This window comes from Thamnophis sirtalis, unplaced genomic scaffold (genome assembly GCF_051295495.1).
Source record: "Thamnophis sirtalis isolate CommonGarterSnake01/CBP01778 unplaced genomic scaffold, rThaSir2_p1.2 scaffold_4, whole genome shotgun sequence".
In the NCBI taxonomy this organism is placed as follows: Eukaryota; Metazoa; Chordata; class Lepidosauria; order Squamata; family Natricidae; genus Thamnophis; species Thamnophis sirtalis.
Genome location: NW_028261384.1, coordinates 113,610,728 through 113,629,695, shown reverse-complemented (window position 1 = coordinate 113,629,695; position 18,968 = coordinate 113,610,728). Strand labels below are relative to the sequence as shown.

The 18,968-nt window shown below is 34.9% G+C and overlaps 1 protein-coding gene across 1 annotated transcript; it reads left to right on the top strand.

Annotated features, from left to right (window-relative positions):
- The first annotated feature begins 7,580 nt into the window (after positions 1-7,580).
- LOC106548767 (vomeronasal type-2 receptor 26-like) lies at positions 7,581-18,438 on the top strand. The gene is made up of 5 exons (XM_087714638.1): positions 7,581-7,756; positions 8,578-8,869; positions 13,987-14,850; positions 15,789-16,010; positions 18,433-18,438. Exons 1-5 carry the CDS (start codon positions 7,581-7,583, stop codon positions 18,436-18,438), a joined length of 1,560 nt encoding a protein of 519 aa, XP_087570764.1.
- The last annotated feature ends 530 nt before the right edge of the window (positions 18,439-18,968 follow it).

The following is an 18,968-nucleotide window of genomic DNA, read 5'->3' as shown; positions in this document are numbered from 1 at the left end:
ATTATACTTCTATCCAATAATTTAGTTTTTATTACAATATTATATTCTTATTATTTTTATTTTTCTATAGTGTCTATTGCATCTCTCTTTTTTCTCCATTTATATTATCTATCCATCTATACTGTATAATATATATTTTGTTAGATAATCTGCTTCCTTGTTTGATTAGAAATTCTGGAATCCTCAAAAGCTCTGAAAATACATACAGGTAGTGACTACCTTACTTAGAAATCTTTTGAATTGATGAAAATTAACTTTCTGATCAATCCTCACATTTATAATCTTTGCAGATTATGGTGGCTGTGGAATTTTTTTTCCATTTTAGCCTCCAGCATTGGATTGCTAGGTTGTATTCTCCGTGCCCCCAATGTTTCATTTTGATATTGAGACCTGAAAAAAATACTAAGAAATAATTAATTTGAAAAAAACTGATGGTAAGAAAAAATGCACATTTTAAAGTATTTATTATATATTCTCTTGTAACAATATTGCCTTCATTTTAACTGTACTTCTCAAAGTATAATATTAAATTTTATTTTGCCCCATCAATCCAAAATGTGTATGGGGAAAAACCACAATATTTTTCACCAAGTTAGTTATTTTTCCTATAAAAACTTTAGGTCAAATTCTATCTTTTCTCTGGTATGACTCTCTGGATCCTCTCATGGACAGATCTACCAGTATATAATCAGAGTTTTCACTTGTTATGAGAACTAAGTTAGCTACCCTAACTAAGTTTGGTTTCCTAAGCATAAGAAGAAGCACTTTAACAACCTTGCTGTTATAAATCAGGGGTGGGTTCCAGCAGTCACCACTGCCAGTTCACTCGTGGCCATGCGTGCATACATGCACAGTACACTAAAAATTGTTCTGTACATGAACATAAGCAGAAAACAAGATGGTAGAGCCTATGGCGCCGCCTGGAGAACCAGTTTGGGGGCATGGTAGGTCTGGGTCACTCCCAATTCTAGCAACCCATGCCACCAAACCACTACCGGTTCAGCTGAACCAGTCCAAACTGGTAGGAAACCACCACTGTTATAAATGGAACCTAGTGTCTTCAAATGCTTTGTCTTCAGTGAATAAGAGTAAGACTTGCATTGGACGATAAGATATCCCCAAGAAGCAGAACTGCCTTCTTCCATGTAGCTCCCATCATACCTCATGATAAGAGCATCTTTTGCAGGCCTTTCCTCCAGGATCAATGGGGGAGGGGAAATTTATCTGGTAAATGTGGTGTTATCCACATTTATGTAAACATTACATCCTATTGGAATTTTATATAGTCCATAATGAATTGAGGAAGTTTAAAAGTGGTATAAACAATTAGGGCTGCCATACCAGTGATGGTCCTTAGCAGTAGTGAGACCATTAAACACGTAAGCCATTGTATTTTGCACCAGATAATCAATCATGAAATCACCTCTTGGTAGATGGTGCAAACGTATCCTCAATCTATCTGTGCAGTTTAAAATATTTCCTTAAACAGAGTTCTTCCATGCTATGAAGTGAGGAGAAAGTGAGTCCACATTACCATATGTTGCCTTTGCCATAATGCATATTTATAAACAGATTGTTTCAATTAAATGGCAGGCTAAAAGTGTTCCAGGTAATTGAATAAAAGCAGTTGTGCTAAAATAATGGTTCAATATTTCTTAGCATATTGGCTAAAAGCCAGTTAATCAAATCTTTATTTTCTTTGAACATCATGTATTTATGTATTTTATTTTACCACATAGGCCAGGCACACAGAATTGCTTTCTAGCATCAGACCATATTTCTGGTATTCTTTTCCCCTCAATCCTACATTCTCGTTTTTCTTGGAAAGATACAATAAACAATTTTTCTTTTACAACTTTATAGGGAATCTACAAATTTAATGGACAATTGTGATTGTATTCACAAATGACTATAATTATGCTGCTTTAAAAAAGGGGGGCTGAGCAATTTCCATAGCTAATTTAATGTCATGGTTTGTGAAGATGTATGTATGTATGTATGTATGTATGTATGTATGTATGTAAACATCCTCAGAATCTAGCATTGTAGTCAAACATTCTAAACAGATCTATGTTGATCATGGAGTCTTCACATTTTAGAATAAATTAAAGGAATGAATATAAAATTCATGAAGTAGTGTTGTCTTGGATACTTTAATAATCTGATAGAAATTTACTTCTGGTTAAGAAAATTGTACATAGAATACTGATACTAATTTTTGTATTATCAATATTGTTCCCTCAAATGACATGCAAGGATCAATGCAAATTCTATCAGCCCCAGACTCTACCTCACAAATATCATTTATCTGGAGATTTCATGATCGGCAGCATTGTTTCTCAAATATTTATTGTCTCTCCACCTGTTTCCTTCACAGAAGAACCTCTACCTGCATTGTTCAGTGAGATTAAGTAAGATGTTCAAAAGTGTTATACTTATTATTCTTTTTGTTCAAAGTAAAAGGTTTTTTGTTTGTTCTGGTTTCATATTATTTCTTCTTATTGATTCCTATGTGATATCAGGAGGAACTGGTTAATTTACTAATTTGAAGAAAGATACTTTTGTTATGTATGTTAAATAGCATTTTGTGGTGATTTTGAATGGTTAAAAATCTTATTTAGTACAGCCTCGTGTAAAACAATTTCTTTATTAAAAATATTGAAAAGAATATTTTGCTCTGAAAATCTGTATGACTAGATATATTTTTGTTGTTCTTTTGATTTTTGGTAATAATTGTATAATCTAAGGTTTTCTCAAGGAAAAATCCTGAAATATTAAAATGAATAATGATAAAGACAAAGTCTTAAGTAATAATAATGTTTTTTATGAAGTGTGAATTGTACTTATGGTACTAAATCCAATTCTTCTTTTAGCATACTGACAAAATATTATCAGCAGATCCTGGCTGTGGCATTTGCAGTAAAGAAGATCAATGAAAACCTGCAGATTTTACCAAATGTCACTTTGGCTTTCCATCATTATGACAGCTATTTAAATGCAAAATGGACTTATTATTCTACAATGCTACTTATATAGACACTAGAGAGATTTGTCCCTAATTATCTATGTGATATTCAATATAAGGTTGCTGCAGTGATTGGGGGTCTGGATTCTCAAACTTCCTTTGATGTGGCTATCATCTTGAGTCTCTACAAGATTCTACAGGTAGCACATTTGCAAGGGAAATTGAAATGTTCTGTTTTATTCATTCTGCCTTTGTCTGTTAAGGTACTTTTTTCTGTAGAAGCAAAAATATATGTCCCTATGTACCAGTATGTATACATTGTATGTATGTATGTATGTATGTATGTATGTATGTATGTATGTATGTATGTATGTATGTATCCAATATAAATTACTTAAATGGTAAGGAACTGATAGAAGTAAGCATATCTGAAGCTAAATATGTGAATTATAATTATAATTAATTTATAGTTCTGGTAATGATAAATCTATAAGATGCAATATGATAAATTGGATGGATAGCATACTCAGTTTATAATAAAAATGGCTCTGCTAAGTTTGTCTGTTTAGGAAATCCAGTAAATCTAGTATACTTCCCTCTCCAGGATATATAAATCCTAGTTTTAGTGGATTTATTTTGGTTTATCATGCTAATGAAAATAAGGAATTTGTACAATGGAAAAATATAAAGATATAATAAATGCAAATCCTTAAAATATCAACTGACCTTTAGAAACATGCCCTGTCAGAGAACAATAAAATCAGGGTACTCCACAAACCTTGAAAAGAATAGTTGACATAATGCAATATTTATTCTTTTGAAATTAAGGTAGACATGGATATGTTTCAAAATGTACATAGTTGACTCACATGCCCTTAAGCCTACATATGGACAAGCATGTACACAACATATACACTTCAAACCTCACACCAAGGATTAGTTCTCCTATACAAAATCTCAGAACTCAGAACTCAGAATAGGCTTTCCTGATCAGATTCTGAAAGCTTAGATCAACATTGTTCTACTCAAAAGCCCATGTGGGTAATTTTGCATTTTTATACATGTTCAAAATTTATGGTATATTCATCTAAATTTGAGAGCTCGCCTCACAATCCTTTTATTGCTATTGGAATAACATAGCAGTCTTATCCAATGTGGTTGCTTCTTTGTCATTGCTTCTTTAATGCTTAACAATTGAAAATGGAGTGTGTCTTCTTATTCTATCCTTCCTCAATAAATTCAGAAATTTTTCATAAAGGCTTTTTGAAAGTTTAAGGCTTTAAACTGTTCCTTTTTTAAAAAAAATCTAGAATCAACTTAAGTTTATTCGGTATCCTGTTCACCAAGTGAAAAAGTTTTCAGTGTTGTAACAAAAGCTGGTTTTGCTCATTTGTCAAGATAATAGTAGCATACATTTTCTAACTATATGAAACTGATTCCATATTTCAGATATTAATGATTGCTACAACTGGAAAATATCCAAGCAAGAGCGAGGATATCTGTATTCCTAAGACCTTTACCTACTTATCTTATGATGGATATTTGAGGATCAGTTTAGCTTTTCTTGCCCTTTTATTTTCTTTGATAACAGCTTTGATGGTTGGAGCATTTATAAAACATTACAACACTCCCATTATCAAAGCCAATAATCAGAACCTCACCTACAGTCTCCTTTTCTCTCTTCTGTTGTGTTTTCTTAGTGCACTGCTATTCATTGGCTTCCCCCAGAAGGTGACATGTCTTCTCTGACAAGTTACTTTTGGCGTTGTGTTTTCAGTGGCTCTTCTGTGTGTACTGGCCAAAACTATCACTGTGATTTTGGCATTCATGGCCACAAAGCCAGGATCTAGGTTGAGAAAGTTGGTGGGAAGGAGACTGGCCAATTATATTGTAATTTCCTGTTCTCTCATTCAAATACTCATCTGTGCCATGTGGTTAATAAACTCCCCTCCATTCCCAAATGCTGACATCCATTCAATGTCTAAAAAAATAGTATTGGAATGTAATGAAGGGTCTGTACTCATGTTTCACTCTGTGTTGGGCTACCTGGGCTTCTTGGCTTTTGCCTGTTTTACTGTGACTTTTTTTGCCAGGAAGTTACCTGATAGTTTCAACGAAGCAAAGTTCATCACTTTCAGCATGTTGGTTTTTTGTCGTGTTTGGTTAGCCTTTGTTCCTTCCTATATGAGCTCCAAGGGAAAATACTCAGTAGCTGTGGAGACATTTTCTATTTTATCTTCCAGTGCTGGAATGCTGGGTTGCATTTTTCTCCCCAAATTTTACATTATTGTTCTGAGGCCTCAAATGAACCATAGGGGACTGCTAAGAAGAATATGAAAGAAAGATTTAATGTTAGAAATACAATTTTCATTCTGAAGAGTTCTCAATTTATAGGCAGGTTCTGGACAGAATGCAATACAAAAATATGAAACCAAAATAAATGTTAAACATAATGAACAATCAATTTACAGCATTAGGCACTCTTTGTGCCTAAGGACCATCAGCTCTTTCCCCGTCCTCTGGTAGTTTCCCGGTGTTCCAGGATCTCTGAAAGATATAATTCAGTGGTTCTGAGATCTTGTCTGCCAGTTCCTTCAGAACTCTGGGGTACAATTCACCCGGTCCTGGTGATTTGAACTTGTTTAGGGTAGACAGGTGCTCACTTATCATTTTCTTCCCTATTTCAATTTGTGTTCCTAATCTGATTTTTGTGGTGCTGTTTTTGATAGGTTGGACTGTTTTATCCCTTTGTGTAAAGACAGCTGCAAAACATGAGTTAAATAGTTCTGCTTTCTCCCGGTTGCTTGTCACCTTCTTACCACTTTCTCCTAGCAATGGACCAATTGTTTCCTTAACCCTTTTCTTGTTTTTAACATGTTGGAAGAACCTTTTTTTTGTTAATTTTTACTTTTGTGGCAAGCCTTTCTTCATTGTGAGCCTTAGCTTTCCTCACTTCATCTTTACAGGCTCAGGCTATTTGCTGCAGTGACGTGCGGTGAGGTTTATGGCTGGTGAGGCAAGCGGGCAAAAGCCGCTCTATGTCGGACACAGTGGCAGGGAGTTCGAACGCCCTGCCACTGTATCCAACAGAGGTGTCCCACATCTATGGTGGACACAGCGGCGGGGCATCCGGACATAGACTCCCACCATAGACTCCCGCATCCCGCTCGGATGGAGCCGGGACACCCAAGCTCCTTGCGCAGTGGCAGGGGCCATCTGAGCGGCCATGATCCCCCTCCCCAGCCAGGCAGCCTACCCAGCCCCCACCTGACCTACTCCTTGCCTGGCCAGCTGGCTGGCACAAGGCCTCACCACTGTTGTCCTTCTCCTCCTCCTCGTCCTCCCTGCTCAAGCGGTGGTGGGCTCTGCGGTTCAACAGGGTCTCATTCCTCCCCTGGCATGGCAAGCTCCAGAGGGCTGGGCATGGATGTGAGGGGCCTGGCACTATTAGATACAACAATCTTCTAAAGTTTGAGGATTATAGTAAAAGAAGATCCATAGTTTTATAATGGATAACCATTACATTGGAATAGAGTAGAAGGGGAAAGTGCTATTTTAAAAAGGGAAATTTTATGTGTGTCTAGAAAAATTTCCTAGAATTTAGGATATTTCAAATCTTACTCCCTAGATTTCTGCAAAGCATGTTTGAAATTAGAGAACTCCTGTGATGAAATGCATTAATTTTCAGCTGCAAATTCAAATCTTAATATTGGTAATTTTCAATTTATGACTGCAATTGAGCCAAACATTTATGTTGGTATCGTAAGTGAAACATTTGCTAAGTGAGTTTTACCCCATTTTACTTCTTTTCTTGCCTACTGTTCAGTGAATCATTGCAATTGTTAAGTTAGTAACATAGGTGTTGAGTGAATCTGGCTTCCCCATTGACTCCGCTTCTCAGAAGGTTGCAAAACCAGATGACATGACCCTTTGACACTGTAACCATCATAAATATGAGCCAGTTGCCAACCATTTTAATTTTGATCACGTGACCATGCAATGGTCATAGGTGTAAGAAATGATCATCAGTGACTTTTTTCAGTGCTGTTGTAACTTTGAACAGTTACTAAATGAACTGTTGCAAGTCAAGGAATACATGTACAGTTGGTTACCTTCCTTTGTTTTTGGACTGTTCAAAGAAAAATGATTTCTTTCTCAAGAGGTTACAATTAAAAAAAATTGTTCAGACATGACAAACATGTTTTCTTTAGCAATTCTTTAAGGAATTCTAGCTTTGAAAATGACAGCAATTCTCTTTTCCATATAATATGTTTGCAATTAGCTAATCTGGCACAGCAGTGTGTTGATGAACAGCAGGTAGGCGGAGTATTTCATTAGAGAATTATGGCATAAATACAACGCCTATTCTAGTATTTGAAGGAGTGATAAGGAGAAGAGACACACACACGTGTATTACTTTGGCCCCTAATATTTAGAGATTTAAGCCGATCAGAAGGCTTTGTAAACTTCTACAATAATTCACAAAAAGAAAATTCACAAAGTATTCCAGTGACCATGGCTAAATAGAAAAAAGAAAATTTTCAGGAAGAAATTTTCCTAATTTAAGTTTAGGATGTCAGAAACAGGGTTAGTGCTGTTAATCCTTTTGTCATATATGCCATATGGAGCTCCTACTGTGAAATGCAATGTCCAGTATCCCGAGTACCCAGTTCACAAATATCATCAAGCTGGGGATTTCATCATTGGTGGCATAGCCTCTCATGGAGTTTTTCTATCTTATGCCAAAGATTTCAGAACAAAACCTCCACCCACAGTGGCTGAAGAGTTTATGTAAGGAATCCATTTTCATTTGCTATTGAATTATGCTGATCTTGCAGTGAATGCTGGTATTCCACATTATACTGTAGAAACAATGCTAGTATAATAATGAAATTCAGGGGGTCTTTTGGTAGAGTTGTTAAGTTGTATAAATAGCATTCATTGCAGCATTACCAAAGTGCAAACACTATGTTTAATTTTTCTAAATGTAATGTAAAGAAATTTTAATTAAGCAGATGAGTCTACAATTAGCTTTGGTGTCACTTTTAAATCTTTAAAAATATATTAAAATAACATTTTATAAAAAGTATTTGCTTTATTAAAGAGGATTGACCATTGTAGACTAGATTGCATATTACTTTATCCTGTATCACAGGTATTTCCTTTTTTATTTTTTGTAGCTTCTTGTTTTATTCATTGATAATGCTATCATTATCAGTTGCTCTTATTTCAAACAGATCTATTGTTGTATATAATATAGATCCATCTGAATATACATATAGATGGAAGAATAAAATATATTCAGTCAATTTATTTTATACTATCAACTTCCTCACTAAACCTATAATTGTAATCAAGAGTTTTTCTTAAAGTGAAGAGATTTTTTCCTACTTAAATCTTATTTAAAATGTGTCTTCCAGAAAAGTAATTATAAATAATAATAATCTCTATTAAAATTATAAGTATATGGTACTTTAGGTTAAATATTGTACCTGAAAACCTAATGTAATAAATACCATAAAATACTACAGAATAAATATGATGTAACAAATCATAATCTAAGGAAAATATTGACTATGTTGTTTTCATACACAATACAATATTCATTCCAGAATGCTTCCAAAGCATTATCAACATATTCTGGCTTTGGCCTTTGCTGTAAAAAAGATTAATGACAATCCTCAAATACTTCCCAATATCACTTTGGGATTTCAAATTTTTGACAATTACTATAGTGGAAAATGGACCTATCATTCCACTATGCTCCTTTTGTATACATTGGAGAATTTCTTTCCAAACTATATTTGCAACATGGAGAAGAAGCTGATTGCAGTGATTGGTGGACTGGATTCTCTTACTTCTCTTGGCATGAAGACTCTCCTGGACATCTACAAGATTCCCCAGGTAGGAAATGCCTCTGAGGGTTCATATTTGTTCACTTTTTCTCTATTCCACTGGATATAACTCTGGAGTTTGCAGAATGAGTCATCAGATTAGATTAAAGTGATCTCGAAAATGAGGAAAAGTTCTTTAGTTTCTTACTTGGAGTAAATTAATTTATTGATATACTTTTTATAATATTAGATAAAGTGATTTCCAAAATAAGGAAAAGTTCTTTAGCTTCTTACTTAGAGTATATTAATAAATAATTCATCTACCAAAAGTTTTCTTTGAATTTTCATCTTCTCAAAATTCCTGTTCTACGGAATGCAACTCTGGAGTCTGAGTAACTGAGTGACAGATTATATCAAAAATTGATATTTATAGTATAGATTCAACCTGGCATTTGAGATTATACCTTCACCAAATCCAAACTTTAATAATGGAGATGTGTTGATTATATTCAACACATTGAGCCGAGGTGGCGCAGTGGTTAAATGCAGCACTGCAGGCTACTTCAGCTGACTGCAGTTCTGCAGTTCGGCTGTTCAAATCTCACCGGCTCAGGGTTGACTCAGCCTTCCATCCTTCTGAGGTGGGTAAAATGAGGACCCGGATTGTTGTTGGGGGCAATATGCTGACTCTGTAAACCGCTTAGAGAGGGCTGAAAGCCCTATGAAGCGGTATATAAGTCTAACTGCTATTGCTATTGCTATTGCTATTGCTATTCACAATAAAATAATACAATAGCAGAGTTGGAAGGGACCTTGGAGGTCTTCTAGTCTAACCCCCTGCCTAGGCAGGAAACCCTATACCGTTTCACACAAATGGCTATTCAACATCTTCTTAAAGACTTCCAGTGTTGGGGCATTCACAACTTCTGGAGGCAAACTGTTCCACTGATTAATTGTTATAACTGTCAAGAAATTTCTCCTCAGTTCTAAGTTGCTTCTCTCCTTGATTAGTTTACACCCATTGCTTCTTGTTCTACCCTCAGGTGCTTTGGAGAATAATTTGACTCCCTCTTCTTTGTGGCAACCCCTGAGATATTGGAACACTGCTATCATGTCTCCCCTAGTCCTTCTTTTCACTAAACTAGACATACCCAGTTCCTGCAACCATTCCTCATATGTTTTAGCTCCAGTCCCCTAATCATCTTTGTCGCTCTTCTCTGCACTCTTTCTAGAGTCTCCACATCTTTTCTACATTGTGGTGACCAAACTGAATGCAGTATTCCATGTGTGGCCTTACCAAGACATTATAAAGTGGTATTAACATTTCACGTGATCTTGATTCTATCCCTCTGTTGATGCAGCCTAGAACTGTGTTGGCTTTTTTGGCAGCTGCTGCACACTGCTGGCTCATATTTAAATGGTTGTCCACTAGAATTCCAAGATCCCTCTCACAGTTACTACTATTGAGCAAGGTACCACCTATACTGTACCTGTGCAGTTTGTTTTTGTTGCCTAAATATAGGACCTTATTCTTTTCACCAGTGAATTTCATTTTATTAGCTAGTGCCCAATGTTCAAGTTTATCAAGATCCTTCTGTATCTTTAGCCTATCTTCTGGAGTGTTGGCTATTCCTGCCAGCTTGATGTCATCTGCAAATTTGATGAGTTCCCCATTTATATTTAATATCCTCCATAGCAGTGAAAAGTTTATTTTCCTAATAAAACATAAGAATTATCAGATTTTGATATTGACTTGGGAAAAATTAGGATAAAGACAGAATATTTTATATTAAATATTATGCTATTCGATAATAATTAAATTCCTCCATAAAAAATCCCCAAATCCATGTTTAGAAAATACTTTTATGAGACTAGCAAAAATAACTGACGGTACTGTTTAAGTTTTTATCTTTTAAAAATCATTTAATGATTGTTAGTTTATATAGTTGGCCACTCCATCACTAATTATGAACCAGTCTGGTGAAATTGTTAAGGCATCAAGTTAGAAATTGAAAGAACTTGAGTTTTAGTCCTGGGCCTGTCACTGTCTCTCAGGTCTAGGAAGGAGACCATGCCAACCCACTTTGAAATCTTCAGGAAGCTATTTAGGTAACTGAGTACAAAATTACAAATTATATAGCTTTTGTTTTCATGAGTTCAAAGTAGTCATATACATGATCAGTGGTAAAAGATATCCCCCTCACACACCAAACAGTTAAATGCATTAAGTACCAAACTTACGAGATGAGGTGAATATGAACTATATAAAGAAGAAAGAAACTAAGACAGCAAGCTGGGTTTGACCTCAGTAATGACAGAGAGAAGAATCCCTCTCTGTTGACTAGTAAACAAATTATTTCTGTCTCAAAGGTAGTGTAGTTAACATGCTGACTTTGTAGAAAGGGATAAATATCACACAAATGTTTCTAAAACGTTTCAACATTATGCTGTAATTTCCATGCTTTTTTCTTTATCTATTCTTTGCAAAGTAGTAATCCAAATTTATATAAGTTCTGGTTCTGCATTTGTTCAGCAAAATGGAATACCTTTTTTTGAGGGTTTTATATATTGTTTATTGATTGTATGCTAAATAGCCATCTCAAAATTGTATTGTATCTTCAAAGAGAATTGGTTGTTTTAGGTGAGCCAGTTGTTGGGTACAACAATAATATTAACTTTGCTAAATTGAATAATAATTGCCATTAACAGTTCCAAATCATAGCCATATTTACCCAGATAGTGTTGACATCCAAACATAGAGTATGATTCAGGAAAGTTTGCTACACTTTCTAGTAAAATACTTGGGAAACATAAATATCTGTAAAATTTTAGTTTTCATTTCTTCAGGATGAGATCTCATCTTCAAAACTGAATATATTTTTAATAGCTTTTTAATAGCTACTTTTTAGCTTGTTCTTTTAGTGAGAAAGATGTTGGAATATTCCATGATAATAATTTCTTTGAAAAACCCAACTTTTTGAGATAGCTCCCCCTCATCCCCATCCCACTCTCCCCAGGTGAAAGTATTTTTGCGAGGAATTAGGAATTTTCTTTCTTAATGTTGACTGAGCAGATTGCCAGTGTTGTATGAAATACAGTATGAACTTTCTAAAATTGATGATTTTATTTTCTATTCAAATGTATAGCCATCAGTTCAGATTTCTTTCTTTAACTGCTTAGGTTCGATGAAACAAAACCATACGCTGAAGAAAACTAAAAAAACATTCACCAAACCTAATCCCAAATATCTTCACTCAATTGAAGGACATTGATTATAATGATTATGACCGATTATAGTGTAATCATCAGCATTTTCAATCTTTAACTGATTTGAAAATAAAGTGGTCAGTCATTGAGTTCAGTATTCCTCTTTCAAGTCTGCTCCACAGAATTATTGTAACATTAGGGGAATGATGTAGGGTATTATTTATTCATTGGTTCATTGGTTTTAATTTATCTGCTGTATGGCATTTACTCAAAAGCTTCGTAGACTATATACAAATATATTCATTCTTATTTGGGGCAGATTTCTCATAAAATCATAGCATTGAACATGTTTACATATCTGCATAGGTTTTCTTTTCTTTTCATTTTTGTTGTTTTTATTAAATTATTTTTAAAACTTTGAGGGATGCAGGAAGAAAATAATTTCTGGTCATCACCTATGTAGCTTCTTTCTACCTTCTTTCTGAATGTAGTTCTTACGTTTCCCCAATTCTCTTTTCCCCCAGACTGAACATCTCCTTCCTTGTAGGATATTTCCTCAAGACTTGATATCATTTAGGCTGCCATCCTCTATAAATATGCTTCTGGGAATAGGTTACCCAGATTTCTATGGGACAACTGAGTGTCGTTTCACCAAAAAAGAGGAAAGGGAAATTAGAACTTCATATGCATTTATGTAAAGCTTGAAAGGCAGATGCATCTAGCAACTCTTTCATACCTTATTAATAAACACATTCAAATCTTCTTACATGTTCTACTTCCAATCATTGAGTCTCCCAACTGGTATGTGTGCCTGTATTTTTCTCTCTAGATATATTACTTTATTTATATCTTTTAAAGGATATTCTGCTCCTGTCAGTCCATTTATTTCACGTCTCCAAATTAGAGCAGTCATATTCTGTTCATCTGAGTGTCAACCAGAATTCTCAATGTTCTGTTATTTGTAACATCATTTCCATTTCTTAACAAATGTTGAATAATACTGATTCTGCTGATATTCTGCCTTAGTTATTTGCCCCTCTTTCCACTTTTTATATTTGTCGTTTTGCATAGATCCTCAATATTTTTTTTTGCTTTTTCACCAGTCCATCATTTGTAATAAAAAAAATTCCCCTCTTGCTTTTTCATAATTCTAGCACTGGTTTGATGTTCCTTGAAATATTTTAGACCAGTGTCATATAGCATCAATATTTAATACAAAAATCAATTCCTTTAAGAAAAAAATATTTTAAATTAAAACATAATGTAAATTTAACACCAGTTTGCCACATTTTCTCCCAGATGCCCATATTTATATCATTTGTACATAACTCTGTTTCAAATTCAGTTTTCTTCTATTCAATTCTGCCTTTTTGTCCATATTAAACTTGTCTTTCATTTTATTATAAGAAAACTATTGGAAGGAATACTGTTCTGTTGCTAATTGCTCTCTTCTCTTTATCTTCACATTTACTTCTTGCTTCTGTTGTATTAATAAGTCCTCATGTTTCTCTTTGATAAAATGCTTCTTGTAATATAATCAATAATAATAATGTATTTGCACATACTGTAGCTTTGGTTTATAAATATTTCACATATTTAACAATGTGTTTCTTAACCTGGTTTCCTAAAATCTACATTCATGTCCACATTGTCATTTCATAAGAAATCATGCAAACCAAAACTCAGGTTGTGAACATCCATCTCTAACATTCTATTATGTCTTAACAATATCCATTCCTTCATCCATATAAAACAACCTGCAGCATAGTACAATTTGAGATTAGGTGCCTCTACCTTTTTTTTTTGCATCCTGTAAAATCTTGTATATCCCTGTTTCCCCTCCCCCCTCGTGTCATATAAACTTTGATAAAACTTTTTGCCATTGTTTGATAGCTACTTCATTTTTCATTATTGGCATAGTCTGGAGTAAAAATACCTGGATTATTCTTTGACATATTTCTACTTTATGGATCTCTTTAGCTCACCTACAGTCCCACTCCGGTGATGAAGGATCAATCCTTTGGTCTCCCTTTCTACCAGATGGTTCCTAAGGAAGAGCTTCAGTATAAGGGGATTCTGGCTCTGCTTCTGCACTTCAGATGGATATGGATTGGAGTGGTAGTTATGGATAATGAGAACGGAGAAAGATTTGTGCAAACTGTATTTCCCATGTTTTCTCAGAAGGGTGTCTGTTTTGCTTTCATACAAAAAATCCCTGTTGTAACATTTATTAGTGATTTGTTTGAGATGCTGCATAAAGGGGAGAATATTTATAATGCTGTGATCAGCAGTAAGGTTACAGTAATACTTGTCTATGGTGAATCTCATTCCCTGGGATTGTTTAGATTTGCATCTTATCTATCAGATGAAGATGTAGACAGTAAACCTAGGAAGCTCCTAGGAAAAGTATGGATCTTCACTGCCCAAATGGAGATTGCTTCCTTTGGATTTCAAAGATATTGGGATTTAGGAATTTTCCGTGGAGCTTTAGGTTTTGCATTTTATTCCAATGACGTGTCTGGATTTCAGCAGTTTATTGAGAATCGAAATCCGTCCATCACAAAAGGAGATGGTTTTCTCAAAGGATTTTGGGAGCAGGTCTTTAAATGTAAATTTTTAAGTACATCTACCCATCAAGACGAGGTGAACATTTGCACTGGCCAGGAGAAACTGGAGAGAATCCCTGCACTCTTTTTTGAAATGTCCATGTCTGGCTATAGCTATAGTGTCTACAATGCTGTCTATGCTATAGCCTATGCGTTACATGCCATGTTTGCATCTGGATTCAAACACAAAGCAGTGGTGGATGGTAGACTATATATTCATAACCAGCCATTTTGGCAGGTAATGTAGCATATAAGCCCTTGCGTCAACTGAAAAAAAGTGACTTGCTTTTCCTTTCCACCTCATTAAATTATTTCAATTTAATGCTGTCTTGCAATTTCCACTACTGGATTATCTGCTTTCTTTTTGTTGTTAATATAAATAACTACTAGTTTCTAGTATTAGTGGCTCTATTAGCAAGAATTGGAAACTATGAAATTAATGTAAGTAATGTGTATTTTGAATAATTAATTAAATGCATGCATTTTTAAAAACCCAGAATCATTTGATTTACAGAAGCTTTTTCATGTTTAGCATTTATAATATACTAGCTGAATATCCATATTCCACTACGAAACTATGTGATTGGGGTTGATAAATCGACACTTACAGCTTGAAAATTAATGAGTAATTATGATTGGCCTCTCCTCTCCCATTCTCTCCCTCAGGCTTGCCCCACAGAAACATCTCCTATCTTTTCCCGTTCTCTCCTGCAGGCTCGTCCCACATAATCCTCCCTGATCCTATCCCATTCTCTCCCTCAGGCTTGGCCCACCAAATCCTCCCTTATCCTATCACTTCTCTCCCTCAGCCTTGTCCCACATAATCCTCCTCTATCTTATCCTCTTCTCACCCTCAGGGAGGTACCATTGATCCTCTCCAAACTCCTAGTCCACAGGCCAGATGAGTCACACCCAAGTGGCAGTTGGAACACAGATCTTTCCAGGTGGGGAGGGGGAAGAAGAACTCCTTAGCCTCAGAGCGTGTTAATAATAATATAAGAAATACTAATGATCTGATGGTCATTTTGAAAAATCATTTCTAAGTGAGCATCTAGAAGCTAAGAGGAACATACGTGCCACATTTCAAATTTGTAGGCTTTACTGTTCTGGAGATTTCATGATTGTGGCCTGAGTGGCTTTTGCATATATAGATTTCCCCTTTTCATTATATTCTAGCTTTCTAATTTCTTGAGACATTCCACATTTAATAACAGTATTGAAGAAAGGATAACATTTGATAAAGATGGGAATTTACTAGCTGGATTTGATGTAATCAACTTTATCTTTTCTGAAAACCAGACAGTAGTGAAAATAGGACACATAGATTCACATTTTTCTCCAGACAAAATGTTAATCATCAAGAAAGATGCCATAATATGGAGTAGCTGGTTTAACCGGGTAGGTTCCAGGAACGGATTACTTGGAAAGTCTTTGTTCCATGTGTTATCACTGAATCTTAGCCATTATTTTAAATCTGGTTGAATTATAATAGATAACCTATTAGGATCTTTGGTCTTATTCATTAATAGAATTTATTGTAACTGCTCTGTAGTAGATGTGTTAAGTTTATTATTAAGTATTGTAATACAATTTAAAATCATAGTAAGCTAAAAATCACATTTACCTAAATAACATGAAATGTACAGATATGGACAAAATAGGCATTATTTCAAAGCCAATACTATATAATTATTTTTTGCTGAAAATATTTCTACATACAACTAGGATTGACAATTAATTATATCAGGGTTGACTAATACCAGGAATATGCAAATACTTTTCAAATCTTTAGAAAAAAAACTACAGTGGTTTAGTTCCTCTGATTTATCCCACTGAACAAGAAAGGAAACAAAGAATTTGTTTTATTTATTAGTTTCAAAATGTAAAAAGAGATCAGAACCAATAATAAATAGATAAATAGAATTGGTAGGATTCTTTTTTTTAAAGTAATTATTTTCATTTTCATTTAAAAAAAGTTAAAATACAAAGCTAAAAAGGGAACCGAGAAAAAATAAATCACAGGGAAAAACAAAAGAAAGAAAATATTTAGAAAGTGTTTTAAAAAACAATAAACACACCTACACATAAATCTCTTTAATCTTTTCTTCATCATTTTATATATATTACTGAAGTTGGATAATTATTTTTAACTATTATGATTCCTGAAAATTGAAATTGATCTTACAATGAGTAAAATCAATGAGCATATGACATAGTTTGTTGAGGACATAAAAAAAGCTTTATTATGTAACATTATAAAAATATTTGAAAATCTTATCCCTGGATTTTAAGAGGCAGTTCAATATTTCAAAAAGAATATTTCCTAAAGCATGATACACAGATATATTATGCAGAAGGAAAAGCCTTCAGAAAAGAAATGCTTCTAAGGGTAGCAATATTAAGACGGCAATTTATTTGTTGGTTTGTTTCTTTACAAGCTAGTCACAGCCCGTTTCTCTCTGTACGCCAAGCTGTTTTCCAGGTTCTAGTAAACAAGTCATAGAGGGTAAGCCATTCTGCTGCTACTCTTGTAACCCGTGTCCAGAAGGGAAAATTTCAGAAAATGAGGGTAAGGGTAGAAAATTATTGGTATTCTTTTGCTTCCAGAAAGATATATTACTTGTATATTACATGAGTGTATGTGTATGTATGAATACAGCCATACATTGACATTATGTATATCATATATATTTAGACTGTGTGTGTGTATGCGTTTACACATACATGTAAAACACACACCTATTTGAATGAATGAATGAGCTGGAAGGGACCTTGAAGGTTTTCTAGTCCAGCCCCCTGTTCAAGTAGGAGAACCTATACTATTTCAGATAAGTGACTGTCTAGTCCAGTAATGGGAGTGTGAACTTGTCAGGAACACAGCCCAGAAGAGGAGCTGCCTAGGTGACATGCATACACTAGAAAATGAACTTCTGGTTTCCAGCACATGCGTGCTGGCCAGCTAGTCTTCCAGTTATTGGCGTACATGTATGTATGACTTACATGTGTGCTTATGTCCAAAAACGGAAGACCAGCTCTTCTAATTTCTGTTACTGCCACACGCATGAAGGCCAGTTAATTGTTGCACATGCATGCATGCCAGAAACCCAAAAGAGGAATGAGTGACCCTGCATGTGCCAGGCAACATGGAGACGGGTGCCATAGGTTTGCCATGTGTCTTCTTAAAAACATCCAGTGATGGAGTGCCCACAATTTCTGGAAGCAAGCTTTCCCATTTCCTGTTTATCAATTTGTAAAGCCAATTTTGGAAACTTGTAAAACCACCTCCTTCTTTTCTAATAATAGAATATTGTTGTCATAGTGTTCCTTCCAGATATTTGTTATATATTATTTATAAATGTACACACAAACACACATATCTATTTTTTGTTTCCAATTTGTAAAGTCAATTTTGTAAATTTGTAAAGCCTCCCCTCCCCCTTCCCTTCCTCCTCCCCTCCTCCTCCTCTTCCTCCCCCTCCTCCTCCTGAGGTTTTATAAACTTTGTTTAGGCATAAAGACTAGAATGGGAAAAAATCTTGAAACTACTGTATTGCATAGATAAAATATATAATAGACATGATTCCATTTCCTAAAATAATTTGTATAAGACATGGTCAATATGTTTGCACGATACTTTCAAATAGGAGTATAATGATGATGTTATTATTTGTTTACATAAGAGATGCATATCTGATAACTAAGACATTTATTTCCTACTTGGAGTAAAGCATAATGTAATATTTAATCTGATATAAAATTATAAAGGCTATAAATGTTTATGAATCCATATGAGTTTGATGATACATTCTTTCCATTTCAGATATGAATGACTGTTATGATTGCACAGATGAAAATTATCCCAACAAAAGGCAGGATTCATGCATCCCCAAAGATATAAGTTTCTTGTCGTATAAAGAACCTCTGGGGATCACTTTAGCCTGTTTTTCTCTTTTCTGTTCCACAATCACAATTCTGATACTAAGGATATTTTTAATGCATCACAACACTCCCATCGTCAAAGCCAGCAATCGGGATCTCACCTATATTCTCCTTGTCACCCTCCTGCTTTGCTTCCTGTATACATTACTATTCATTGGTCAGCCCAATAAGGTGGCATGTATTCTTCGTGAAACTGGTTTCAGCATCATCTTCTCTGTGGCTATTTCCTGTGTGCTGGCCAAGACTGTGACTGTGGTCCTGGCTTTCATGGCAACCAAGCCAGGAAGCAGGATGAGCCATTGGGTGGGGAAAAGATTGGGCTATGCTTTTGTTTTATTAGGTTTCTTAATTCAGGTTGGGATTTGCATTATATGGCTGTCCATCTCTCCTCCTGTCCCAGATGCTGACCTTCACTCA